This window comes from Anomaloglossus baeobatrachus, chromosome 1, assembly GCF_048569485.1.
Source record: "Anomaloglossus baeobatrachus isolate aAnoBae1 chromosome 1, aAnoBae1.hap1, whole genome shotgun sequence".
Lineage (NCBI taxonomy): Eukaryota > Metazoa > Chordata > Amphibia > Anura > Aromobatidae > Anomaloglossus > Anomaloglossus baeobatrachus.
In genome coordinates this window covers 758,962,723-758,990,424 of record NC_134353.1, presented here as the reverse complement: position 1 = coordinate 758,990,424, position 27,702 = coordinate 758,962,723, and the positions used below count along the sequence as shown (strand labels likewise).

At 49.6% G+C, this 27,702-nt stretch overlaps 1 protein-coding gene across 1 annotated transcript in view; it reads right to left on the bottom strand.

The window, feature by feature from the left end:
- RNFT2 (ring finger protein, transmembrane 2) overlaps window positions 1-27,702 on the bottom strand; it is a 145,476-nt gene that overhangs the window by 65,967 nt on the left and 51,807 nt on the right. Inside the window, exon 7 of the mRNA XM_075341850.1 lies at window positions 462-615. Within this exon, the coding sequence (XP_075197965.1) occupies window positions 462-615 (154 nt within the window). The remainder of the gene's footprint in view (window positions 1-461; window positions 616-27,702) is intronic.

The following is a 27,702-nucleotide window of genomic DNA, read 5'->3' as shown; positions in this document are numbered from 1 at the left end:
GTTATCTAAACTCTTATGTGCTGCTCTTGTGTTCCCTGGGGTGAGGCTCAGATAGTGACCTGCTTCTTTTCTCCAAGGAAAAGCAAAGATAGCATACGCAGCATTTATAACATATGCGAGTCATATACTGTACCACTTGTGTTTTTCTAAAAAGCCCTCTATGTTAGCCACAGTCCAGTGTGAAGCCACAAGGCTGCTGGAGTGACTTTTGGTACCTTTTGATTAAAATGTATAATGTTTATTAAAAAAAAACAACCAAGCAATCTTATATGTGACTGCTGCTCTAGATATCACATAAATGACTAGTATACTCCTTTAACATTACGAGGAAAATGAAAACTGGACATTCCATAGATTACAAAATATGCAAACCAATGAGAAATGATTGTGCACATGACCTTCCCAAGCCTGGTAATGACAGCGATAGTGGAGATAGCAGGTTAGGAATGAACGCAGGTTACCTTAGATTTCACAGCTATGACAATCCTCGGAAGAGCGAGGATCAGACACTTCAGAGATACTGTGATGTACTTCAGAACAAAGTCTGAGATCCCCACGATCCACATGAGCTCGAAGAAATCCATGGCCCCTAAGTTTGGCTTCAGAAAGATAAGACTGCAGAAGGAAAAGAAACAATAATATATTCAGTAGACACGAAACAAGAAGGCTTTTATTAGGGAATGAAGCTAAACTTTAGAGACAATTAGTGATCACAGGAATCTATAGACTCAGGTAAGTTTAGAAAGAAGGTAGAAGTTGCATGTCCCTAAATGCCTTGGTTTACAAAGCTTGACATCATCCACAAATAAGCCAATTAGAGCAATGTAACGCGAGAACGTCGGCCTCCAGGGATTTGGTGCCTCTGCAAATTGCCCATTACTTTGATACCTGTAATCAGCTTCGTCGTAAAGATTAAACTATCCTATCTGACAAGATTTAGTCTCTGGTATAGTGCACACTATACCATACAATAACCTGTCAGCTGAGACAATGAAATTGCCTTCATCTGTTTCATGGCTCCGATGTTAAACTAAAGGGATCAGAAGCGAGAAAAAGACAGCTAAATAAACGGTCTAAAAGTCGGAGAGATTGTCTGTGAAGCAGAACAAAACATAATGGATCTTCAATAAGCTAATAATGGCCAATCTTATCCCTGCCCCTCACAAAGAGAACAGAATATACCTACATTATAACTTCTAGTGGTAAACACAACTCAAATGACTCGTATAGCGCATACACTACACTACAATAACTCTGTATGGCAGTGTATCATGTCTGCCAGACCTTGGCTGGATCTAAAGCCCCCGTCACATTTAACGAATTACCAGCGATCCCGAACACAATGCGACCTGATAAGGATCGCTGGTAAGTCGCTGGTGAGATGTCACACAGTCAGACCTTACCAACGATGCAGTAACGATGAGCGACCTGTATAGGAGGTCATTGTTAGGTGTCAAACACAGAGATGTGTCCTGCCTAGCAAGACATCACCTTTGAAGAAAATGGTCCGGACCCTTCTGTGACGACATGGACTCTGAGTGCCTAGCATGGGTTAACTTTCTTAAAATTCAGCCAGACATGAAGACAGTTTGTTTATAGATGGGGGATAATCCCTCATTGTTCTACAAGACTCTTGGGAGATTAGTATTGAAGTTTTTGTTGACTCATGTAATTGTTTTGGCCACTGAAGGCCAGATACCCATTGTATACGATGTGTTTGCTGGATGCGATTTAACTTAGGGGTGCTTCACACATAGCGACAGCGACAACGACGTCGCTGTTACGTCACCATTTTCTGTGACGTAACAGCGACCTGGTAAGTCGCTGTTATGATCGCTGATTAGCTGTCAAACACAGCGACGCAGCAGCGATCATAACATCGCTACATGTGCAGAGAGCAGGGAGCCGCACACACCGCTTAGCGCTGGCTCCTTGCTCTCCTAGCTACAGTACACATCGGGTTAATTAACCCGATGTGTACTGCAGCTACACGTGCAGAGAGCAGGGAGCCGCGCACACTGCTTAGCGCTGGCTCCTTGCTCTCCTAGCTACAGTACACATCGGGTTAATTAACCCGATGTGTACTGCAGCTACATGTGCAGAGAGTCGGAGCCGGCAGCACAGGCAGCGTGAGAGCTGCGGAGGCTGGTAACTAAGGTAAATATCGGGTAACCACCTTGGTTACCCGATGTTTACCCTGGTTACAGCTTACCGCAGCTGTCAGACGCCGGCTCCTGCTCCCTGCTCGCTTAATTTCGTCGCTCTCTCGCTGTCACACACAGCGATCTGTGTGTCACAGCGGGAGAGCGCCTTTGAAGAAAACGAACCAGGGCTGTGTGTAACGAGCAGCGATCTCGCAGCAGGGGCCAGATCGCTCCTCAGTGTCACACACAGCGAGATCGCTAATGAGGTCACTGTTGCGTCACCAAAACCGTGCCGTAGCAGCGATTTCGGTAGCGATCTCGCTATGTGTGAAGCACCCCTTAGCTGTCTCTGCCATTGACCATTATCACTGGAATATTCTGTACACAGCTTGAAATTCATCCAATAAGAGAAGCAACCTTGTACAACCAATCCGATAAGGGCACAGTATATCCTAAGGGAAGGCTATGGCTATAAAAGGGGACTTCTTGGAGTCACCAGGTTTGATGGATTTTGCATGATCCAGTCTAAGCTCTTAGGAGCTGGCTAGGGGATCAGAACCAGGATGCCTTGTGGACTCGGTCTAGGGACTTTGGATCCGACTAGCGGATCACTTGGCTACATGGCTTCAATCTAGGGGCTCAGATTCCGATTGGAGACCATAACCGCAGTCTAGGGATTTCGACTCTGACTGCCAGGATTATATCATATCATCATACCAGAGACTACTTAAGGAAGAAACATAGGTTGGGACAATTTGGTCACCTGGCTACAGACTTTGCTGTGCTCGGTAAGCTTCCTACGCTTGCCACTATTCTTTTCTCGGAGTAGCTGGCCCTGGAAACGCCGATGCACAAACAATCTAATCCCTGGTGAGCCAGCGGAAGGGTGAGACTCTGTTGCCTGTTACATTTGTGTGTTTTGCTGGTTATGTGCTATGTGCCGTTAATTGTTTGGGGATCCAATAAAGTCTTATTATTGTGATTCCCTCATCCTGTGTTGTCTGAGTAGTGTTCCGCCCTCAGTTAAGGAGGTTGGGCGTTCAGTTGGGATGAGCCCTGGATCATGCTGTCTTTCTAAAGGCGGCCGGGCCAGCGGACGAGAGCACCCACTGACCCCCGTGTCTCCACACCTTCGGCAACAACTAGCGATTTCACAGCGGGGGCTGATCGCTGGTAGGTGTCACACATAACGAGATCGTTGGTAAGATCGTTACTGCGTCACAGAAACTTTGACTCAGCAACAATCTCGTTAGCGATCTCATTATGTGTGATGGGACCTTAACAAATGGACCAAAATGGCAGCCACATGGGCCACTGCGAGCTCAAGGCTGCCAAACTGCAAAGTCCTTACCATGGTGAGGTCAAAAAGGTGTGTGTGTGTGTGTGTGTGTGTGTGTAATGGGCTGACAGAGGAAGCTCTCTCCCTCTGTCTAAACACCTAGATGCTGCGGTTGAAAGTTACTCCGACATCTAGGGAATTAAACTGCAAGGATCTATGTTCTCATTGATCCCTACAGTTTTAGCAGGAACTGAACTAGGCATACTAGTCAAACACAGAGCTAATTTTATGAATCCAGTGGCAATGCCTGCCCAGTCAGAATTACAGGTATGTAAGAGGACCTTTCATGTATTTTTGTTTTTAATTTTACCTCCCCCATTGTAGAGATATTAGTAATCAAAATATTTTGCACCTAATAGGTTAACAAGTCCAAGTGGGTGTTATCAGACAGTTTTAACTGTGGGTGCACTTAGGCTCTGCTTCCTACTGCTTCTGACCGCCGCTCATTATATTCATTGATTATTCCCTGTCCTCAGGACCTGGAAGCCGGTGCATTGCAGGGACAGTGCTGGATACAGCACCGCCGAGGACAGCATCGCAGGGACAGGTGAGTATTCACAAAGCAGTGTGTGTGCAGTGACGTCCAGGAGGTCATTGGAGTTCCCAATGAACTCTAATGACATCCTGGTGACATCCCCACAACACAGTTTCACGGGTTCATTGGGAACTATCATGAATCCCTGATGCTGTCACTGCGATGTTTTGGCTTCCAGGTCCTACGCACACACACACACACACACACACACACACACACACACACCTGGATACTCACCTGTCCCCAGCGATGTTCTCCTCGGCACTGAAGTCCCCAGCGCTGCTCCTGCTTCCAGCTCCTCAGTGGTGTGAATATTCAGTAAGTGTAATGAGCGGTGGTTACGGGCAGGAGGCAGCAGAGCCAAAGACAGCACCGCTGGATACAGGTAAATATAGAAAATATTTTTATTTAAAAGACCCGTGTTTTCTCCGGTACGTGTCACACTGCTATCACATCAGTGTGCGATCTATGTGACACCCGTGCTGCCGGAGAAAAAACGGACATGTCTCCATGTGTGTACGGGGCCACGAAGGGTCACACGGTCCGTGTGAAAACACGGCCATGTGAGTAACAGTATAGAATAACATGGGTACGTGTGTCATCAGTGTTATAAAAATGGTGTCACACGTACCTGAAACACGGACGTCTGAAACCAGCCTTAAGACTGCTCTTATGCGAGATTTAATGCCTCAGTGCTCTTATTTCATAGTGACTACAAGTTGAGCACAACAGACATAAGTGTGATTACTTATGTAATCACAGTGTGAGCGCTCATCTCAGGACAAACCATATGTGGGTAGGTGCAGTACTGCAGAGTTAACTGTGCTAGACATGAGAAGAGCTAATAGAAGGGATTGTAATGTGACACTGCTAAACTCAGCTGTACTGCCTCCCCATACTAACTCATGCAGGAGGTTAGACTAGATCAGGGCTGTCTGCCATAAGTCTCACACAATGAAAAATCTCCTCTAAGCTATGGTGTGGGTGTAATATGCTTTCTCCTGAGTCTTGCTGCCGGCTTATTATTGTTCAGAATTATATAGGGAATAAAGCATATGGTCCTCAGTGAAAACTCTGAGAACACTTGGGCTTAAAAAACCTAGCTCGTTAGGTGCCAAATACTTTGATTTCTAAGATAGCCTCAATAGGGGGCCAAATTTACACACAAAAAAACCCCAAAAGCAAAACATTTTATTTCACTCTGCTGCCACTATTCTATTGTGTATTCAGCTCAACTTGAAAAATTTGGTGAAAGGTCCTCTTTAAAGAGGACCAACCACCAGGATTTTCATATATAAACAAAAGCCAAAACTATACTGGCGCTATCATGCTGATTCTATACATACCTTTAGTTGTGAGATCGGATGTCTACTTTCTGAAATACACTGTTACCTGATACCATGGGGGCATGATACCATGGATTAATATGAATGACGTCACCATCAGCTCCTTGAGATCCCGAGCGTGCGCGCTTGCCATTCCCGCAGCCTTGTTATCCAGGTGCTTGCTTGACAGCTTCAGACGCGCTCTGTGCATGGTCGAAAAGGCAAAAGTCTTCTCAGCATGCGCAGTGCGCGTCTGAAGCCAACAAGCAAGCACCCGGATAACAAGGCTGTGGGAATGGCAAGCGCGCACACGCGGGATCTCAAGAAGCTGACTGTGATGTCGCTCATATAAATCTATGGTATCACGCCCACAGGGGTGTGATACCACGGAAATCATGCAAATGCCCACGGGGCGATGCGACGCCCAGGGGACTAGAGCCTCTGATTATTTACATTGGGAACATGTAAGTAATAAAACGCTTTTTTATACATTCATATTACACAATATTGCAACACAGGGATGGGTAGGAAGGGGTTACTAGGCCACACATCACCCTGCTTGTAGGTCAGAAGGCAGATGGGACCTGACAGGTTCCCTTTAATAATAACTACTGTATGGATTAACCAAGTAACACAAACGCTGAGTATCTTGACTTTGGGTTCTTCACTTACGTAGTTTAGATTATTGCTGTGATCATAGCTAATCTCACAGTCAAAGTTATGAGTAAAACTAGAGGTTAAAATATAAAAAAACACTTCACATTGACAGCAGAACAGAATATGAAGTGGATCCAAAGTGATCAGCAGGATTTATCACGTAGCTGTAGCGTTCTTCATGAGCACTTCCAAGTTTATATACAGTTTACTATTACAAAGCCAATACAGACAAAGAATAATCACCGTGCTGTCACTGACTTTGCTTTGAACAAACCAAGTGGCCCCCAGAGCGAGCTTCTTGACACTTTGTCCCAATTACAAGATAGCACTGGTAGAGAAATGACCTTCACTAGGCACAGAACAATCAGTCCCGCGTGATGTGACGGCCATGCTCTAAATCTTACCGCGCTGATCTCTGACTTACAGCTCGTTCTTCACCAAACTCACCCGATCTAGGACAATGTTATGTTTTTGATAAGTTTGTAAAACATGAAAAAAAACAAACAGTAATGAGTAAATAAAATAAATAAGAAAAAAAGAAGATGCAAACAAAACAGAAAATACTCACGCCACACGTGACTAAGTGATAACCTAAAATATAAAACGAGAAATTAAATAAAACCATGAACAAAAAAAAATAAAAAAATGAAGAAAATATTTTCTATATCTATGTCTTGATTAACAGCATAGCTTACAAAGAAACATTTCCCGGGTGGGTTCAGACTGGGACATTGTAGATATTTCCATCCGCACAGTTCATACGAATATTTGGCAAATACAAAAGAAACTTTCAATATATGTGAAATTCTGCACAAGGTCCTCAGGTTCATATGGATTCCTCCTGGACTTTGTGAATGGGGTTTTCGAAGACTGTATTAGGCAATTTGTATTTTTGATGATTTTATCATTGGACAATTATAGTGCTGTCGTCCATCCAAAAGGTTAAAAAACCCAAATGTTTAAGTAAACGTTTTTTACTTTCATAGGAGAATATCTATGTGTGCATAATTATAGGGCAATTATTATGCCACTACATGAAAAGTGCAAATTTTCCATCTCAATTTGTTTATTTCCATCTATTAAAGTGAGAACAACAAAGAAACAACTAAAACGTACAAGAATACACTTCTGACATCAAAATAAATACTAATATATATATATATATATATATATATATACATATACACTTTATATATATATATACATATATATATATATATATATATATACACGTATACTGTATATATATATATATATATATATATATATATATATATATATATATATATATATCAGTGACCTATATGGCCGACCCCCTTTTCAGTAAGTCATGAGTCTTCCATGCATTGAGTCAGTCATTTTCTTAATCTGTTCATGATCAACTTTTTTGGCCATCAAGACGCTGTCTGGAGGAGACTACACCGCGTGCAGAATTATTAGGCATGTTGTATTGTAAAGATTTTTTTATTACTAGAAGGTGGCCCGATTCTACGCATCGGGTATTCTAGAATTTACGTATTGTGTAGTTCATGTATGATTTTTGTTATATATATATATATATATATATATATATATATATATGTATATATAAATGTTGTTGTGTGTAGTTACCAAGTGTTTGTGTAGGGCGCTGTACATGTTCTGGGTGTTGTCTGGGTGTGGCGGGGGGTGAGAGCGGTGTTGTATGTGTGTTGCGTGTTTTGCGTTGTTTGTGGAGCGCTGTGTGTCTGTAGCGTTGTGTGTGTGTGTGTTGCGCGGTTTGTGTGTGTGTGGTGTGTTTTGGGGGGAGGTATGTTTTGTGCAATGTGTGTGTTGTGCGGTATGTGCGTATATTTGTGTGTGCCGCGGTGTTTGTGTGTTGGATGTTGTGTGTGTGCAGCGTTGTCTGTGTGTGTGGGTGTCTGTGTAGGGCAGTTGTTTGTGGTTCCCAGTGTGTGTGGTGTGTTGTGCAGTGCGCGCGCGTGTGTGTGTGTGTGTGTGTGTGTGTGTGTGTGTGTGTGTGTGTGTTGGGGGGAGGTGTGCACTTCCCATCGTGCTCCATCCCCCATGCAGCGCACTCCCCATCGTGCTCCATCCCCCATGCAGCGCACTCCCCATCGTGCTCCATCCCCTATGCTGCGCACCCCCCATCGTGCTCCATCTCCCATGCTGCGCACTCCCAAACGTGCTCCATCCGCCATGCTGCGCACTCCCAAACGTGCTCCATCCGCCATGCTCCACACTCCCAAACGTGGTCCATCCGCCATTCTGCGCACTCCCAAACGTGCTCCATCCGCCATGCTGCGCACTCCCAAACGTGCTCCATCCGCCATGCTGCGCACTCCCAAACGTGCTCCATCCGCCATGCTGCGCACTCCCAAACGTGCTCCATCCCCCATGCTGCGCACTCCCAAACGTGGTCCATCCGCCATGCTGCGCACTCCCAAACGTGCTCCATCCGGCATGCTGCACACTCCCAAACGTGCTCCATCCGCCATGCTGCGCACTCCCAAACGTGCTCCATACGCCATGCTGCGCACTCCCAAACGTGCTCCATCCCCCATGCTGCGCACCCCCCATTGTGCTCCATCCCCCATGCTGCACCAGCATCAGCCTCTCTACCCGCAGCATCAGCCTCTCTACCCGCAGCATCAGCCTCTCTCCTCCCAGCATCAGCCTCTCTCCTCCCAGCATCAGCCTCTCTCCTCCCAGCATCAGCCTCTCTCCTCCCAGCATCAGCCTCTCTGTCCCCAGCATCAGCCTCTCTGTCCCCAGCATCAGCCTCTCTGTCCCCAGCATCAGCCTCTCTCATCCCAGCATCAGCCTCTCTCCTCCCAGCATCAGCCTTTTCTGTCCCTAGCATCAGCCTCTCTCCTCCCAGCATCAGCCTTTTCTGTCCCTAGCATCAGCCTCTCTCCTCCCAGCATCAGCCTCTCTCCTCCCAGCCTACCCCAACCTCAGCCTCCCCCAGCATCAGCCTCTCTCCTCCCAGCATCAGCCTCTCTCCTCCCAGCATCAGCCTCTCTCCTCCCAGCATCAGCCTTTTCTGTCCCCAGCATCAGCTTCTCTCCTCCCAGCCTACCCCAGCCTCAGCCTCCCCCCAGCATCAGCCTCCCCCAGCATCAGCCTCTCTCCTCCCAGCATCAGCCTCTCTCTTCCCAGCATCAGCCTCTCTCCTCCCAGCATCAGCCTCTCTCCTCCCAGCCTACCCCAACCTCAGCCTCCCCCAGCATCAGCCTCTCTCCTCCCAGCATCAGCCTCTCTCCTCCCAGCCTACCCCAGCCTCAGCCTCCCCCAGCATCAGCCTCTCTCCTCCCAGCATCAGCCTTTTCGGTCCCCAGCATCAGCCTCTCTCCTCCCAGCCTACCCCAGCCTCAGCCTTCCCCAGCATCAGCCTCTCTTCTCTCAGCCTCCCCATCCCAGCCTTCCCCAGGATCAGCCTCTCTCCTCCCAGCCTCCTCCAGCACGCCGTACTCCTCTGCCGACACTCACAGATCCGATCGCATACACTCACACACACACACACCCGGTCGCATATACTCACACACACCCGATCGCATACACTCACACACACCCGATCGCATACACTCACGCACACACACATTGACGATATTGCACATACGCGCTCACACTCACAACATCCGGAGATACCACATGCTTCTGGCCATGTGATCCTCCGGCAGGTCCTGGAAGCTCACAGCACAGTATCGCCGCCGAGAAGCAAGCGATATCCCAGGATGTTGTGAGTGTGTGGATGCGATGTGATGTGTGTGTGAGGTGTGTGTAAGAGTGAGTGTGATCTGATGTGTGTGTGTGTGCTGTTATGTGTATGCGTGTGTGTATGTTCCGCCGCTGCAGGACCTTGATGTGTGGATGCGATGTGATGTGTGTGTGAGGTGTGTGTGAGAGTGAGTGTGATCTGATGTGTGTGTGTGTGTATGTGTGTGTGTGCTGTTATGTGCGTGCGTATGTGTATGTTCCGCCGCTGCAGGACCTTGATGTGTGGATGCGATGTGATGTGTGTGTGAGGTGTGTGTGAGAGTGAGTGTGATCTGATGTGTGTGTGTGTATGGGTGTGTGCTGTTATGTGTGTGCGTGTGTGTATGTTCCGCCGCTGCAGGACCTTGATGTGTGGATGCGATGTGATGTGTGTGTGAGATGTGTGTGAGAGTGAGTGTGATCTGATGTGTGTGTGTGTATGTGTGTGTGTGTGCTGTTATGTGTGTGCGTGTGTGTATGTTCTGCCGCTGCAGGACCTTGATGCGCTGGTAACTATGCTAGCATGGTTACCAGCGTATCTCGTCCCCCGCTCGCACGGGAGCCCACACCAGCATACGCCGGCCAGCCCCAGCAATGCGAGGGTATGTGTCGGCTGGTTTGGCGGCGTACGCTGATGTGGGCTCCCGGGGGTACAGTACTCACCTGGGAGTCGTGGCTCCGTGACCGTGTCCGTTCGGGGAATGCGTGGGGGGGCGGGGCCAGAGCTAGCGTGCATTGCGTGAGGGGGGCGGGGCGTGGCAGAGTTGCCAATGCCTGCAGGGTGCCGGGGCGAGAGGCCAATCTGTGGGGGGGCGGAGCCTGGGCGAGCGGCCGGCCAATCCGTGTGGGGGCGCAGCCTGGGCGAGCGGCCAATCCGTGCGGGGGGGCGGGGCCATGGCGAGCCCAGCGGCCAATCAGCTTTGTGTCACCGTAAGGACACAATTTTGGAGCAAGTCAGACAGACAGACAGAATAAGGCAATTATATATATAGATTGATCAACAACTATGTTCTCAATCAACCCAAAAGACTCATAAATATCAAAGCTTAATATTTTTGGAAGTTGGAGTGGTTTTTTTTTTTTAGATTTGGCTATCTTAGTAGGATATCTGTTTGTGCAGGTAACTATTACTGTGCAGAATTATTAGGCAACTTAATAAAACTTAATGAAAACCAAATATATTCCCATCTTACTTGATTATTTTCACCAGGTAAACCAATAGAACTGCACAAAATTTAGAATTAAACATTTCTGACATGCAAAAACAAAACCCCAAAAAATGAGTGACCAATATAGCCACCTTTCTTTATGATGACACTCAACAGCTTACCATCCATAGATTCTGTCAGTTGCTTGATCTGTTTACAATCAACATTGTGTGCAGCAGCCACCACAGCCTCCCAGACACTGTTCCAAGAGGTGTACTGTTTTCCCTCCCTGTAGATCTTACATTTTATGAGGGACCACAGGTTCTCTATGGGGTTCAGATCAGGTGAACAAGGGGCCATGTCATTATTTTTTTATCTTTTAGACCTTTGGCCAGCCACGCTGTGGAGTAGTTGGATGCATGTGATAGAGCATTGTCCTGCATGAAAATCATATTTTTCTTGAATGATACCGACTTCTTCCTGTACCACTGCTCGAAGAAGTTGTCTTCCAGAAACTGGCAGTAGGTCTGGGAGTTGAGCTTCACTCCATCCTCAACCCGAAAAGGTTCCACAAGTTCATCTTTGATGAGACCAGCCCATACCAGTACCCCACCTCCACCTTGCTGGCGTCTGAGTCGGAGTGGAGCTCTTTGCACTTTACTGATCCAGCCTCTGGCCCATCCATCTGGCCCATCAAGAGTCACTCTCATTTCATCAGTCCATAAAACCTTTGAAAAATCAGTCATAAGATATTTCTTGGCCCAGTCTTGATGTTTTATCTTACGTTTCGTGTTCAAAGGTGGTCGTTTTTCAGCCTTCCTTACCTTGGCCATGTCCCTGAGTATGGCACATGTTGTGCTTTTTGATAATCCAGTAACGTTGCAGCTCTGAAATATGGCCAAACTGGTGGCAAAATGGCATCTTCACGCTTGATTTTCCTCAATTCATGGGCAGTTATTTTGCGCCTTTTTTGCACAACACGCTTCTTGCGACCCTGTTGGCTATTTGCCATGAAACACTTGATTGTTCGGTGATCACGCTTCAAAAGTTTGGCAATTTCAAGACTGCTGCATCCCTCTGCAAGATATCTCGCAATTTTGGACTTTTCAGAGCCCGTCAAATCTCTCTTCTGACCCATTTTGCCAAAGGAAAGGAAGTTGCCTAATAATTAAGCACACCTTATATAGGGTGCTGATGTCATTACAACACACCCCTCCTCATTACAGAGATGCACGTCACCTGATTTACTTAATTGGTAGTTGGCTCTCAAGCCTATACAGCTTGGAGTAGGACAACATGTATAAAAAGTATCATGTGATCAAAATACTCATTTGCCTAATAATTCTGCACACAGTGTATTTTCCTTCACCAAGAATCTCCTGCTTAAGAAGCGTTCACAATTTCTCATTAGGGTTTAGGTCAGGTGAGGAAGGGGTCCTGTCATTCTTTCATCTTTAAGACCTTTACTGGCAGCCAAGCAGTGGAGGCTTTGATGCTGCAATGTAGCATTGTCCTGCATAAAAATAATGGTTTTCTTGAAAAATGCTCCTGTACCACTGCTTGAAGAAAGTGTCTTTTACAACCTGGCAGTAGGAATAGGAGTTGATTTTAAATCCATCTTCAACCCAAAAAAGCCCAATTAGCTCATCTTAAAAGAGTCTGTCAGCAGATTTTTGATATGTAAGCTGAAGCTAGCATGCTGCAAGGGTTAACACAGAGAATTCAGGGCTACCTGTCTGGTCACAATCCAACCTTTTATTTATTTGCTATGTTTATTTAAGCAGCAGAATCCTTATGATTACAAGACTACAAAGTCATGTGCAGGGCAGTCCGGCAAGCCGTCTGCTGTGATTGACACCTCACTGTCAATGTACAATCTCTATTGAGAGCCTGATGTGTCTCTCATGTTGAGAGGTTTGTCTGCATCCTGCTGGTGCATTAGATGTGTTGGCCTGGGCTAACTGGACTGGTTGCCCTCTTTTTTGCTGTGAGTATGTTACATTTCTGGAGGAGTTTTTATCTCCTCTTTCTGTTGCTATTTTTTCTATGTTTATTTAAGCAGCAGAATCCTTATGATTACAAGACTACAAAGTCATGTGCAGGGCAGTCCGGCAAGCCGTCTGCTGTGATTGACACCTCACTGTCAATGTACAATCTCTATTGAGAGCCTGATGTGGGTGTGGGCAGCACTCTGGACTCTGGTACATGACTAAAACTAAAAATTCTGATTGTCAGAACAGCTGCAACCAGTAATCTAAGTGATACATCATTGGATAAAAGGGTTTCTTTGCCTACATCCTGCTGCTCTCAGATGAGGGAAAAGTGTTCAAGGGGCTTGTAATAGATTATACAGCAGTGTGTGGTAGAAAACCGCATGAAATAACAAATGATAGCATAGTTTTAGAAAAAAAAATAGAAGTTGTCAAATGAGCCTAAATTTTTATGAAGAGGTGAGTAAAAACCTGGATAGAGAGGTAGCTATGGATGTAGTGTTTTTGGACAGCGCATTTGACACTGTCCCCATGGATATTCATTACCATTCTGGAGACGGGTTTCATAAATTACAAGCGGACTTGGACAAATAGAGTTTGGCATCCACCTGGCAGAAGAGGTTCAATGTGGATTCATGTACAGCAGAGCTGGGCAAAGTGCAGCCCGTGGGCCACAGCCGGCTCTCTGACTGGTACAGACTGGCCTGCGGACAGCCAAAGGGCTGATAATTGTGCCCTACCCTGCTTCCGCCCACTTCCTGATGTCATCACTATTTGCATTCACAGGATGCAGACAGTGGGGACTACGTTGGTGGAGGATGGTGCCACTGGATCTGTCTTCCACCAATCAGCGTGCGGCACAGCAGACGTGATGACATCACATTATAACGTGTGCAGAGCATCAGTGCACCGGAGGCTGGAGAAGAGCAGCAGGGGAACGGGATCGAGGTGGGTAGGTGGTGTTTATTTTTTCATCATGTGCATGAGATGTTTGCATGTATGCAGTAGGCTATATAGGGGCTGAGAAATATATATAGGAGGCTATGTGGGGCTCAATGTATATAGGAGGCTATGTGGGGCTCATATTCTATATAGCAGGCTATGGGGGGTTTATATTGCATATAGGAGGCTATGGGGGGCTCAGAAATGTATATAGACAGCTAGGTGGGACAGAGAAATGTATATAGGAGGCTATGTGGGGGTGTATAGGAGGCTACTTGGGGCTCATAATATATTTTGGACTCTGTGCAGGCTCAAGCTGTATTTTAGAGACTGTGAGGCCTCATTCTGTATATAGCAGGATATGTATAATGTATTTAGAAAGCTATGCTGGCGCTCATGCTGAATATAGGAGGCTATGCTGTATTTGGGAGACCGAGGGCTCATACTGTATATAGGGTCTATGTGGGCACTCATACTGTATATAGAGGGGCTATGTAGGGGCTTACATTGTATATAGAGGGGCTATGAGTGAGCTAATACTGTATGAAGAAGGGTGTCATTATACTTAAAGGGGTTATCCGGCTTAATTTGCTTTTTTTTTATTATTTCCCTATTGGGCTACATTGGGGCAAATAAGTAGATAGAGACCACTTACCTACCCTGCTGTCAGCCCCTCTCCCCCGGCTCAGAGCGGTCATGTGACCGCTCCTGCCGCGATTTTGCTGCTTCCGGTCATTTCATGTCTACATGGGCAGGGCCATGTTGACATGCAAATGTGGAAACATGGAAACAGCATGTCACCTCCCTGCTGGGCTGTACAGTGCGATGAGCCCCGCCCCCTTCCCTGCACCCTCCCACACATTCCCCCGCACCTCCCCCTGCACTGCTGTGGGGGTCCGTGACCTGGCGGCGGGGCCTGGCGGCGGCTGCCATGGTGTCAGCTCCAGCACCGGCCCCCCTGCTCAGGATCACACATTCAAATATACCGGCATCACAGATCACCGATGCCAGTACATTTGAAAGTGCTGATAAGAAGCAGCGCAGCGCTGCTTCTCATCTTGCACGCTGTCTGAGCTCTCTTCAGCACAGCGGTGATGTCACCACTGGGTGGATATGTCTAGAGCACAGACAGCGCGCGAACGTGCAGGAGCGGCGGGGACCGATGACGGGTGAGTATGTACTCCCTATGGGGGGGGGGTGTTTGTTGCACAGCCCGATGTGTGTATGTATGTTTGTGTATGCGGTGCACAGCCCGATGTGTGTGTATGCGGTGCAGAGCCTGATGTGGTGTGAGGTGCATAGCCCGATGTGGGGCTGTTATTTGCAATACTGTAGTGTAGTGCCCTGCCCTGTAGTGCGCTGCCCTGCAGTGCGCTGCCCTGTAGTGTCCTGCCCTGTAGTGTCCTGTAGTGTCCGGCCCTGTAGTGTCCTGTAGTGATCTGCCCTGCAGTGTCCTGCCCTGTAGTGTCCTGTAATGTGCTGCCCTGTAGTGATCTGTCCTGTAGTGTCCTGTAATGTGCTGCCATGTAGTGTCCTGTCCTGTAGTGTCCTGTAATGTGCTGCCCTGTAGTGTCCTGTAATGTGCTGCCCTGTAGTGTCCTGTCCTGTAATGTGCTGCCCTGTAGTGTCCTGTAATGTGCTGCCCTGCAGTGTCCTGCCCTGTAGTGATCTGCCCTGCAGTGTCCTGCCCTGTAATGATCTGCCGTGTAGTGTCCTGTCCTGTAATGTGCTGCCCTGTAGTGTCCTGTAATGTGCTGCCCTGTAGTGTCCTGTCCTGTAATGTGCTGCCCTGTAGTGTCCTGTCCTGTAGTGTCCTGTAATGTGCTGCCCTGCAGTGTCCTGCCCTGCAGTGTCCTGCCCTGTAGTGATCTGCCGTGTAGTGTCCTGTCCTGTAATGTGCTGCCCTGTAGTGATCTGCCGTGTAGTGTCCTGCCGTGTAGTGATGAGAGGTCAGTGCTGGGGCAGAATATACTGACAGGGAATGTGTGTGCAGGGGGCGGGCAGAGGGTGTGACTGGACACTGGGGTGGGGCTGGACAGTGAGGCCGGGCGGTGCCAGCTGTGACTGGGAGGTTTTGCACAGGAAGTGGTCATGTTTGCTGGAGCTGAATGTAAACAAGAAGCTGCACAGAATAAAGGTATAATTCAAGAGGAACAAAAGTTAGAAAACAAAAAATAACAATGTAGGGGTGATTTATATGACAATTCAGCACAGATTAGCTTAAACTCAAACATTTTTGTTATGTCGGACAACCCCTTTAATTCTGCTTAATATTTAGTGATCCAATTAATATTAACCCCTCCCCCCACTGGTGATTTTCCGTTTTTTTCCTCCCCTTCTTCAGAGAGATGTAGCTTTTTTATTTTTCCATCAATCTTGCCATATAAGACCTTGTTTTTTGCAGGACGAGTTGTACTTTTGAATGAAACCATTAGTTTTACCATTTAGTGTACTGGAAGAAGGGAATTTTGTTACTTACCGTAAATTCCTTTTCTTCTAGCTCTTATTGGGAGACCCAGACGATTGGGGTATAGCTACTGCCCTCTGGAGGCCACACAAAGCACTACATTAAAAGTGCAAGGCCCCTCCCCCTCTGGCTATACCCCCCCCGTGGTATCACGGGTTCTCCAGTTTTAGTGCCAAAGCAAGAAGGAGGAAGCCAATAACTGGTTTAAACAAATTAACTCCGAATAACATCGGAGAACTGAAAAACCGTTCAACATGAACAACATGTGTACCCGCAAACAACAAAAAAACATCCCGAAGGACAACAGGGCGGGTGCTGGGTCTCCCAATAAGAGCTAGAAGAAAAAGAATTTACGGTAAGTAACAAAATTCCCTTCTTCTTCAGCGCTCTATTGGGAGACCCAGACGATTGGGACGTCCAAAAGCTGTCCCTGGGTGGGTAAAGAAATACCTCATGTTAGAGCTGCAAAACAGCCCTCCCCTACGGGGGTGTCACTGCCGCCTGCAGGACTCTTCTACCTAAGCTGGCATCCGCCGAAAGCATAGGTATGCACCTGATAATGCTTGGTGAAAGTGTGCAGACTGGACCAGGTAGCTGCCTGGCACACCTGTTGAGCCGAAGCCTGGTGACGTAATGCCCAGGACGCACCCACGGCTCTGGTTGAGTGGGCTTTTAGCCCTGAAGGAACCGGAAGCCCCGCAGAACGGTAGGCCTCTAGAATTGGTTCTTTGATCCATCGAGCCAGGGTGGCTTTAGAAGCCTGCAATCCCTTGCGCGGACCAGCGACAAGGACAAAAAGTGCATCGGCACGGCGCATGGGCGCCGTGCGGGAAATGTAGATTCTGAGTGCTCTCACCAGATCTAGCAAACGTAAGTCCTTTTCATACCGGTGAACCGGATGAGGACAAAAAGAAGGCAAGGATATATCCTGATTAAGATGAAAAGAGGATACGACCTTAGGGAGAAACTCCGGAATAGGGCGCAGCACTACCTTGTCCTGGTGGAACACCAGGAAAGGAGCCTTGGATGACAGAGCTGCCAGCTCAGACACTCGCCGAAGCGATGTGATCGCAACAAGAAACGCCACTTTCTGTGACAGCCGAGAAAAGGAAACTTCCTTCAGAGGCTCGAAGGGCGGCTTCTGGAGAGCAACTAGTACCCTGTTCAGATCCCATGGATCTAACGGCCGCTTGTACGGGGGCACAATATGACAGACCCCCTGCAGGAACGTGCGCACCTTAGAAAGACGTGCTAGACGCTTCTGAAAAAACACGGATAGTGCCGAAACTTGCCCTTTAAGGGAGCTGAGCGACAAGCCCTTTTCTAACCCCGATTGCAGGAAGGAAAGAAACTTGGGCAATGCAAATGGCCAGGGAGACACTCCCTGAGCAGAGCACCAGGATAAGAAAATCTTCCACGTTCTGTGGTAGATCTTAGCCGAATTCGACTTTCTAGCTTGTCTCATTGTGGCAACGACTCCTTGAGATAATCCTGCAGATGCTAGGATCCAGGACTCAATGGCCACACAGTCAGGTTCAGGGCCGCAGAATTCTGATGGAAAAACGGCCCTTGGGACAGTAAGTCTGGTCGGTCTGGCAGTGACCACGGTCGACCGATCGTGAGATGCCACAGATCCGGATACCACGACCTCCTCGGCCAGTCTGGAGCGACGAGTATGATGCGGCTGCACTCGGATCTGATCTTGCGTAGCACTCTGGGCAAGAGCGCCAGAGGCGGAAACACGTATGGGAGCTGAAACTGCGACCAATCTTGAACCAAGGCGTCTGCCGCCAGAGCTCTTTGATCGCGCGACCTCGCCATGAATGCCGGGACCTTGTTGTTGTGCCGGGATGCCATTAGGTCGACGTCCGGCACTCCCCAGCGGCGACAGATTTCCTGAAACACGTCCGGGTGAAGGGACCATTCCCCTGCGTCCATGCCCTGGCGACTGAGGAAGTCTGCTTCCCAGTTTTCTACGCCTGGGATGTGAACCGCGGATATGGTGGATGCTCTGTCCTCCACCCACATTAGAATGCGCCGGACTTCTTGGAAGGCTTGCCGACTGCGCGTCCCTCCTTGGTGGTTGATGTATGCCACCGCTGTGGAGTTGTCCGATTGGATTCGGATCTGCTTTCCTTCCAGCCACTGTTGGAAGGCCAGTAGAGCAAGATACACTGCTCTGATCTCCAGAACATTGATCTGAAGGATGGACTCCTGCGGAGTCCACGTCCCCTGAGCCCTGTGGTGGAGAAACACTGCTCCCCACCCTGACAGACTCGCATCTGTCGTGACTACTGCCCAGGATGGGGGCAGGAAGGATCTTCCCTGAGACAATGAGGTGTGAAGGAGCCACCATTGTAGGGAGTCCTTGGCCATCTGGGAAAGCGAGACTTTCCTGTCCAGGGACGTTGACTTCCCGTCCCATTGGCGGAGAATGTCCCATTGAAGTGGGCGCAGATGAAACTGCGCAAAGGGAACTGCTTCCATGGCTGCCACCATCTTCCCTAGGAAATGCATGAGGCGCCGCAAGGGATGCAACTGGCCCTGCAGAAGAGATTGCACCCCTGTCTGTAGGGACCGCTGCTTGTTCAGCGGAAGCTTCACTATCGCTGCTAGAGTATGAAACTCCATGCCAAGATACGTTAGTGATTGAGTCGGTGATAGGATCGACTTTGGAAAGTTGATGATCCACCCGAAAGACTGTAGGGTCTCCAGCGTAGCATTCAGGCTGTGCTGACATGCCTCTTGAGAGGGAGCTTTGACCAATAAATCGTCTAGGTAAGGGATCACCGAGTGTCCCTGAGAGTGCAAGACTGCTACCACCGCCGCCATGACCTTGGTGAAGACCCGTGGGGCTGTCGCCAGACCAAATGGCAGAGCTACGAACTGAAAATGGTCGTCTCCTATCACAAAACGTAGAAAACGTTGATGTTCTGTAGCAATTGGCACGTGGAGATAAGCATCTTTGATGTCTATTGAGGCAAGGAAGTCTCCTCTGGACATTGAGGCAATGACAGAACGCAGGGTTTCCATCCGGAACTTCCTGGCGTGCACATGTTTGTTGAGCCGTTTTAGGTCCAGAACAGGACGGAACGAGCCGTCCTTTTTTGGAACCACAAAGAGATTGGAGTAAAACCCTTGCCCTTGTTCCTGAGGAGGGACTGAGATCACCACTCCTTCCGCTCTTAGGGAGCCCACCGCCTGCAGCAGAGCATCTGCTCGGTCTGGATGTGGGGAGGTTCTGAAGAACCGAGCTGGAGGACGAGAATTGAACTCGATTCTGTACCCGCGAGACAAAATGTCCGTCACCCACCGGTCTTTGACCTGTGACATCCAAATGCCGGAAAAGCGGGAGAGCCTGCCCCCGACCGGCGATGCGGAGGGAGGGGGCTGGAAGTCATGAGGTAGCCGCTTTGGAAGCGGTACCTCCATTTGCTTTCTTGGGGCGCGTGTGAGCCCGCCACGAATCTGAGTTTCTTTGCGTCCTCTGAGTCCCTTTGTACGAGGTAAATGGTGTCTTGCCCGAACCTCGAAAGGACTGAAACCTCTGCTGCCACTTTTTCTGCTGAGGTTTGGTTGTTCTGGGTTGTGGTAAAGAGGAGTCTTTACCCTTAGACTGCTTAATGATATCAGCCAATGGCTCGCCAAACAGTCTATCTCTAGATAAAGGCAAACTGGTTAAACATTTTTTGGAACCAGCATCTGCTTTCCAGTCCTTTAACCACAAGGCCCTGCGCAAAACTACCGAATTGGCGGACGCCATTGAGGTGCGACTGGTAGATTCTAGGACCGCATTGATAGCGTAAGACGCAAACGCCGACATCTGCGTGGTAAGGTGCGCCACTTGCGGCACTGCTGGATGTATGATAGCATCCACTTTTGCTAAGCCAGCTGAAATAGCCTGGAGTGCCCATACGGCTGCGAATGCCGGAGCAAACGACGCGCCGATAGCTTCATAGACAGATTTTAACCAAAGGTCCATCTGTCTGTCATTGGCATCTTTAAGTGAAGCGCCATCCTCCACTGCAACTATGGACCTAGCTGCGAGTTTGGAAATCGGGGGGTCTACCTTTGGACACTGTGTCCAGCGCTTGACCACCTCAGGGGGGAAAGGGAAACGCGTATCTTTAGATCGTTTAGAGAAACGCCTTTCTGGGTGAGCGTCGTGCTTCTGGATTGATTCTCTGAAGTCAGCGTGATCCAACAAAGCACTCAATTTACGCTTGGGATAAAGGAAACGAAACTTCTCCTGCTCCGCAGCCGCCTCTTCTGCTGAAGGGGCTGGGGGAGAAATATCCAACAGCCTATTGATGGCTGAGATAAGGTCGTTTACCATGGCATCCCCATCAGGGGTATCCAGGTTGAGAGGGGTTCCAGGAATGGATTCCTGATCACTCTCATCAGACACATCACAGGGAGACTGATTGCGCTGAGACCCTGAGCAGTGTGGTGACGTCGAGGGTCTTTCCCAGCGAGCTCGCTTAGGGTGGCTGGGGCTATCATCTGACTCATAATCCTCGGCCTGTGAAGCCGGGGACTCCCCTGTGGGCTGGATTAATTCCAAGTGAGGGGGACCTGAGGACAGAGGCCTCGCCGTGCCCAAAGACTGAGCCCCATGCATAGATTGCAAGGTTTCAAGTATTTTTGCCATAGAGACAGACATATTATCAGCAAAAACTGCAAAGTCTGTCCCTGTCACCGGGGCAGGACTTACAGGCGTCTCAGCCTGGGTCACTCTCCCTCCTGACACCGGCTGGCGAAGCAGCACCGGGTCGGAGCATTGCACACAATGGGGGTCATCGGAGCCTGCTGGTAGATTAGCCCCACATGCAGCACACGCAGTATACACAGCCCTAGCCTTGGCAGCCTTGCGTTTTGAGGATGGCATGTTGTTGCTTCCACAGAGTGATCTGGGAGATGCAGCCAGAAGCGACCTTACAGTGCAAGAAATACAATATCTCTATATCCTACACAGTACACCAATACACCGTGAGGCACTAGAGGGACCAGCACAGAAAAAACGCTTACCGCCCGCTTAAAAAGCGGGTGTGTGGTCGCCAGATAGCCCCTAGTCCAGGTCTCCCAGAGCCTTGCGTCCTTCCTCCAGCCAGACTGCATGTAATGGCTGCCGGCATCCTGAGAGAGAAGGGGGGCGGGCCCTGGGCGTTCCTGGCCAAGAGCGGGAAGCCTGCTTCCCTCTGTGCCTAGTGTGAGGGCTGGAGCATGTAAATCAGGCTCCAGCCCTCGTCGCTGCTAGCGAACAGCGTCTCTCCCCTACCCTGAATGACAGGGTGGGGGCGGGAACGAATCGGAGCTGCCGGCGTCCTAGGCCCAAAAAGCCGGGGACTCAATTTATAACCGCCGCCGCCGTAAAAGCGCGGACGGCGGATCCCCGGCGCACCACAAGTCACAGCAGCGCCGCCCGGTCCAGAGGGGGTCGGCGCTGCGTTCCCATACACAAACAATCCCCCAGTAATCTGTAGGGACACTAGCTCCAACGTTGCGGTCCCCGGCGCACTACAACACCCAGCCAGCCCGGAGTGTGTCTGTGCCTGCCGGGGACACAGAGTACCTGTATGATGCAGGGCCTGTCCCTGATCGTACTCCTGCTCCGTCTCCATCAGGTTCTAATGGGTCTGTGGATGGAGCCCGGCGTCAGAGCTGAGAGGCCGGCAGGATCCCACTTCCACAGAGCCCTACCAGGGGATGTGGAAGGAAAACAGCATGTCAGGCTCCAGCCCTGTACCAGCAATAGGTACCTCAACCTTACAACACCATCCAGGGGTGAGAAGGGAGCATGCTGGGGACACTATATGTGTCCTCTTTTCTTCCATCCGAAATAGTCAGCAGCTACTGCTGACTAAAATCTGTGGAGCTATGCATGGAATGTCTGACCTCCTTCGCACACAAAGCTAAAAACTGGAGAACCCGTGATACCACGGGGGGGGTATAGCCAGAGGGGGAGGGGCCTTGCACTTTTAATGTAGTGCTTTGTGTGGCCTCCAGAGGGCAGTAGCTATACCCCAATCGTCTGGGTCTCCCAATAGAGCGCTGAAGAAAAAAAATTCCAAGTGCGGTAAAATTGCAAAAAGTGCAACTGCACGATTGTTTTTGGGATATTTTATTCACTATGTGGTAAAACTGATTTGTTGATATGATGCCTCAGGTCGGTACGAGTTCGTAGATGGTAAACATGTATAGGTGTACTTTTATCTAAGGGGTTAAACAAAAATTCAGACGTTTGTCCAAAAAATGAATGGCGCTTTTTGCGCCATTTTCTGAGACCTGTAGCGTTCTCATTGTTTGGGATCTGGGGCTCAGTGTTGGCTTGTTTTTTGTGTCTTGAGCTGACATTTTTAGTTATACCATTTTTGTGCAGATGCTATGTTTTGACCACCTGTTATTACATTTTAAAAATTTTTTTGCAGCGACCAAAAATTGTAATTTTGGTGTTTGGAATTTTTTTTTTTGCCACACCATGTACTGATCAGATGAATTGATTTTATATTTTGATAGATCGGGCATTTCTGAATGAGGCAACATCAAATATGTGTAAACTTTTAATTTTTTTATGGTTTTACTTTCAATGGGGCGAATGGGGGGTGATTTGAACTTTTAGGTTTTTATTATTATTTCATCTTTTTAAAAACTTTTTTTTTACATTTTATATTTCATTTACTAGTCCCCCTAGGGGACTTTATGGATCAGCAGTCTGATTGCCTGTGCATGTCTGTTGATCAGACCGCACAGCTCTGATCAGCAGAAATGCAGTGTTGCTGTATGAGCTGGCGCTGTCGGCTCTGACAGGAAATATGTCATGATAGCGACAGGGGTCGTCAGATGACCCATCACTTTTTTTTAGAGGTTTCTTTGTTTTTGGTCTGTCCCCATCACTACCATGTAACCATAACCATTGGCTCTCTGTGAATGCGTCATTTAAATTGCGCTCAATAATAATAACGAATAACGTTTGGAACACCATTCTAAGTCTGAACTGGGTGCAAAAAACCTAAAAAAAAACTAAAAAAACATCACTATGGGGAGATAAGGTATGCACACCAGTGACTATGTAAGGGGAATACATGGAATAGCAGAAACTGCTGTGTGAATACTGACTTGAAAAATCCAATAGCTATATGTATAGAATGAAATGTGAAAAATGGAATCTGCATTACTGCCATGAATATATGAATCAAGTTTTGACAGCGCGACTTAAGGGGTTAACAGGTGTGGGTGGATCATGGATCCACCTGCACCTGTTAGCCTCACATGTCTACTGTTCAAATCAGCAGACATGTGCAGGGATCACCGCTGGCTCACCACAGCAGCCGGCGGTGATTAACCCGACATGACCAAGGACGTACAGTTAAGTCCTTGGAAGTAAAGAAGTTAAATGATAATTTATTATTTATTAATATTGAGCAGAATTAATTTCAGTATATTGGTTCGGCCCTCTACACCATTTACGGTCTCAATTTTGATTTTCGATAAAAGACAAGGTTTCTTTACAATTAGAGCTATTACCAGGAATCTGTCAGCAGGTTTTTGCTATATAATCTGAAGACAGCATGAGGTAGGGGGTCAGAGAATGATTTCAGGGATGTGTCACTTATTAGGCTTTATGCTGTTTCAATACAATGAACGTTTTATTATCAGGAGATTATCACTGCTTGAATGGTTCCCACATCAGACCTGGTCCAACCACGTCCCCACCACTGATTAGAAGCTCACTGACGATAGACAATGTACACAGAAAGCTGTGATCTGGGTGGGGTTAGTTTTCTAAGTTCTTCTGCATCTAAAAACACTAATTATGTCAAATATGCTGCATCCAGTAAACTAAGATATACATTGCTGGAATCAGGAGCTCTTTTCCTATTCCTTTAAAGGGAACCTGTCACCAGATTTGGCGACTATAAGCTGCGGCTACCACCAGTGAGTTCTTCTATACAGCATTTCAGAATCTATATATATAATTGCCTTATTCTGTCTGTCTGTCTGTCATGCTCCAAAATTGTGTCACCGTGACATGTCCTTACGGTGACACAAAGCTGATTGGCCGCTGGGTTCGCCATGGCCCCGCCCCCCCACACGGATTGGCCTCTCGCCCCGGCTGCGCCCCCACACGGATTGGCCAGCCGCTCGCCCAGGCTCTGCCCCCCCCACAGATTGGCCTCTCGCCCCGGCACCCTGCAGGCATTGGCAACTCGCCCACGCCACGCCCCGCCCCCCTCACGCAATAGACGTTAGCTCTCGCGCCCCCCCCCCCCCGCATTGCCCGAACTGACACGGTCACGGAGCCACGAATCCCAGGTGAGTACTGTACTCCCCCCCCCTTTCCCCCCTCACCAACGGGAGCCCACATCAGCGTACGCCGCCGCCGTATGCTGGTGTTGGCTCCCGTGCGAGCGGGGGACGTGTTGCGCTGGTAACCATGCTTGCATAGTTACCAGTAAATCAAGGTCCTGCAGCGGCGGGACTTCCACACGCACAAACATAACAGCACACACACACACACGCATACACACACACATCAGATCGCACTCACTCTCACAAACACCTCACACACACCTCACACACACCTCACACACACATCGCATCCACATACTCACAGCATCCGGCGATATCGCTTGCTTCTCGGCCTCGATACTGTGCTGTTGTGATCTTCCAGGACCTGACGGAGGATCACATGGCCAGAAGCATGTGGTATGTCCGGATGTTGTGAGTATGTGCGATATCGTCAGTGTCTGTGTGTGTGAGTGGATGCGATCGGGTGTGTGTGAGTGGATGCGATCGGGTGTGTGTGAGTGGATGCGATCGGGTGTGTGTGAGTGGATGCGATCGGGTGTGTGAGTGTCGGCAGAGGAGCACGGCGTGCTGGAGGAGGCTGGGAGCAGAGAGGCTGATCATGGGGAAGGCTGGGAGGAGAGAGGCTGATGCTGGGGGAGACTGGGAGGGGAAGGCTGATGAGGAAGGAGGCTGGGAGGGGGAGGCTGGGAGGAAGGAGGCTGGGAGGAGAGAGGCTGATCCTGGGGAAGGCTGGGAAGGGGAGGCTGATGCTGGGGGAGGCTGGGACGAGGGAGGCTGATGCTGGTGGAGGCTGATGCTTGGGGAGGCTGATGCTGGGGAGACTGGGAGGGGAAGGCTGATGCTGAGGGAGGCTGGGAGGAAGGAGGCTGGGAGGAGAGAGGCTGATCCTGGGGAAGGCTGGGAACGGGAGGCTGATGCTGATGGAGGCTGGAAGGAGTGAGGCTGATGCTGGGGGAGGCTGGAAGGAGAGAGGCTGATGCTGGTGGAGGCTGATGCTTGGGGAGGCTGATGCTGGGGGAGACTGGGAGCGGAAGGCTGATGCTGAGGGAGGCTGGGAGGAAGGAGGCTGGGAGGAAGGAGGCTGGGAGGAGAGAGGCTGAACCTGGGGAAGGCTGGGAAGGGGAGGCTGATGCTGGGGGAGGCTGGAAGGAGAGAGGTTGATGCTGGTGGAGGCTGATGCTTGGGGAGGCTGATGCTGGGGGAGACTGGGAGCGGAAGGCTGATGCTGATCCTCGGGAAGGCTGGGAAGGGGAGGCTGATGCTGAGGGAAGCTGGAAGGAGAGAGGCTGATGCTGGGGGAGGCTGGAAGGAGAGAGGCTGAGGCTGGGAGGAGAGAGGCTGATGCTGGGGAAGGCTGATGCTGAGGGAGGCTGGGAGGGGAAAGCTGATGCTGGGGAAGGCTGGGAGGACGGAGGCTGGGAGGAGAGAGGCTGATCCTGGGGAAGGCTGGGAGAGGGAGGCTGATGCTGGAGGAGGCTGGAAGGAAAGAGGCTGATGCTGGCGGAGGCTGATGCTGGGGGAGGCTGGAAGGAGAGAGGCTGATGCTGGTGGAGGCTGATGCTTGGGGAGGCTGGGAGAGGGAGGCTGATGCTGAGGGAGGCTGGGAGGAGGGAGGCTGGGAGAGGTAGGCTGAGAGAAGAGAAGCTGATGCTGGGGGAGGCTGATGCTGGGGGAGGCTGGGAGAGGGAGGCTGATGCTGGGGGAGGGTGGGAGGAGGGAGGCTGGGAGGAGAGAGGCTGATGCTGGGGAAGGCTGGGAGGAGAGAGGCTGATGCTGGGGACAGAGAGGAGAGGCTGATGCTGGGAGGAGAGAGGCTCATGCTAGGATGAGAGAGGCTGATGCTGGGAGGAGAGAGGCTGGTGCATGGGAGGAGAGAGGCTGATGCTGGGCGCAGAGAAGCTGATGCTAGGGGCAGAGAGGCTGATGCTGGTGCAGCATGGGGGATGGAGCACGATGGGGGGTGCGCAGCATCGGGGATGGAGCATGATGGGGGGGGTGCGCAGCATCGGGGATGGAGCACGATGGGGAGTTCACAGCATGGGGGATGGAGCACGTTTGGGAGTGCGCAGCATGGCGGGTGGAGCACATTTGGGAGTGCGCAGCATGGGAGATGGAGCACGATAGGGGGTGCGCAGCATAGGGGATGGAGCACGATGGGGAGTGCGCTGCATGGGGGATGGAGCACGATGGGGAGTGCGGAGTATGGCGGATGGAGCACGTTTGGGAGTGCGCAGCATGGCGGATGGAGCACGTTTGGGAGTGCGCAGCATGGGAGATGGAGCACGATGGGGGGTGCGCTGCATGGGGGATGGAGCACGATGGGGAGTGCGCTGCATGGGGGATGGAGCACGTTTGGGAGTGCGCACCTCCCCCCAAAACACACACACACACACACACACGCGCGCGCGCGCACTGCACAACACACCACACATCACACACACACACACACACACTGGGAACCACAAACAACTGCCCTACACAGACACCCACACACACAGACAACGCTGCGCACACACAGCACCCAACACACAAACACCGCGGCACACACAAATATACGCACATACCGCACAACACACACATTGCACAAAACATACCTCCCCCCAAAACACACCACACACACACAAACCGCGCAACACACACACAACGCTACAGACACACAGTGCTCCACAAACAACGCAACACACGCAACACACATACAACACCGCTCTCACCCCCCGTCACACCCAGACAACACCCAGAACATGTACAGCCCCTACACAAACACTTGGTAACTACACACAACAACATCTATATATATATATATATATATATATATATAAAACAAAAATCATACATGAACTACACAATACGTAAATTCTAGAATACCCGATGCGTAGAATCGGGCCACCTTCTAGTACCGTATATAAGGGCCCAGGCCACTCTGTAGAATGTAAAAAACACTTTTAGAATACTTACCTAGGGGGCGGTCCAGACCGATGGGTGTTGCTACTCTCCGGTCTGGCGCCTCCTCTCCGACGATTGCCGTCCTCCTCCTTCTGAGGCCCGTGTGCATGACGCAGCCTACATCATGCACACTAGCTGACATTGAGGTCCTCTGCAGGCGCAC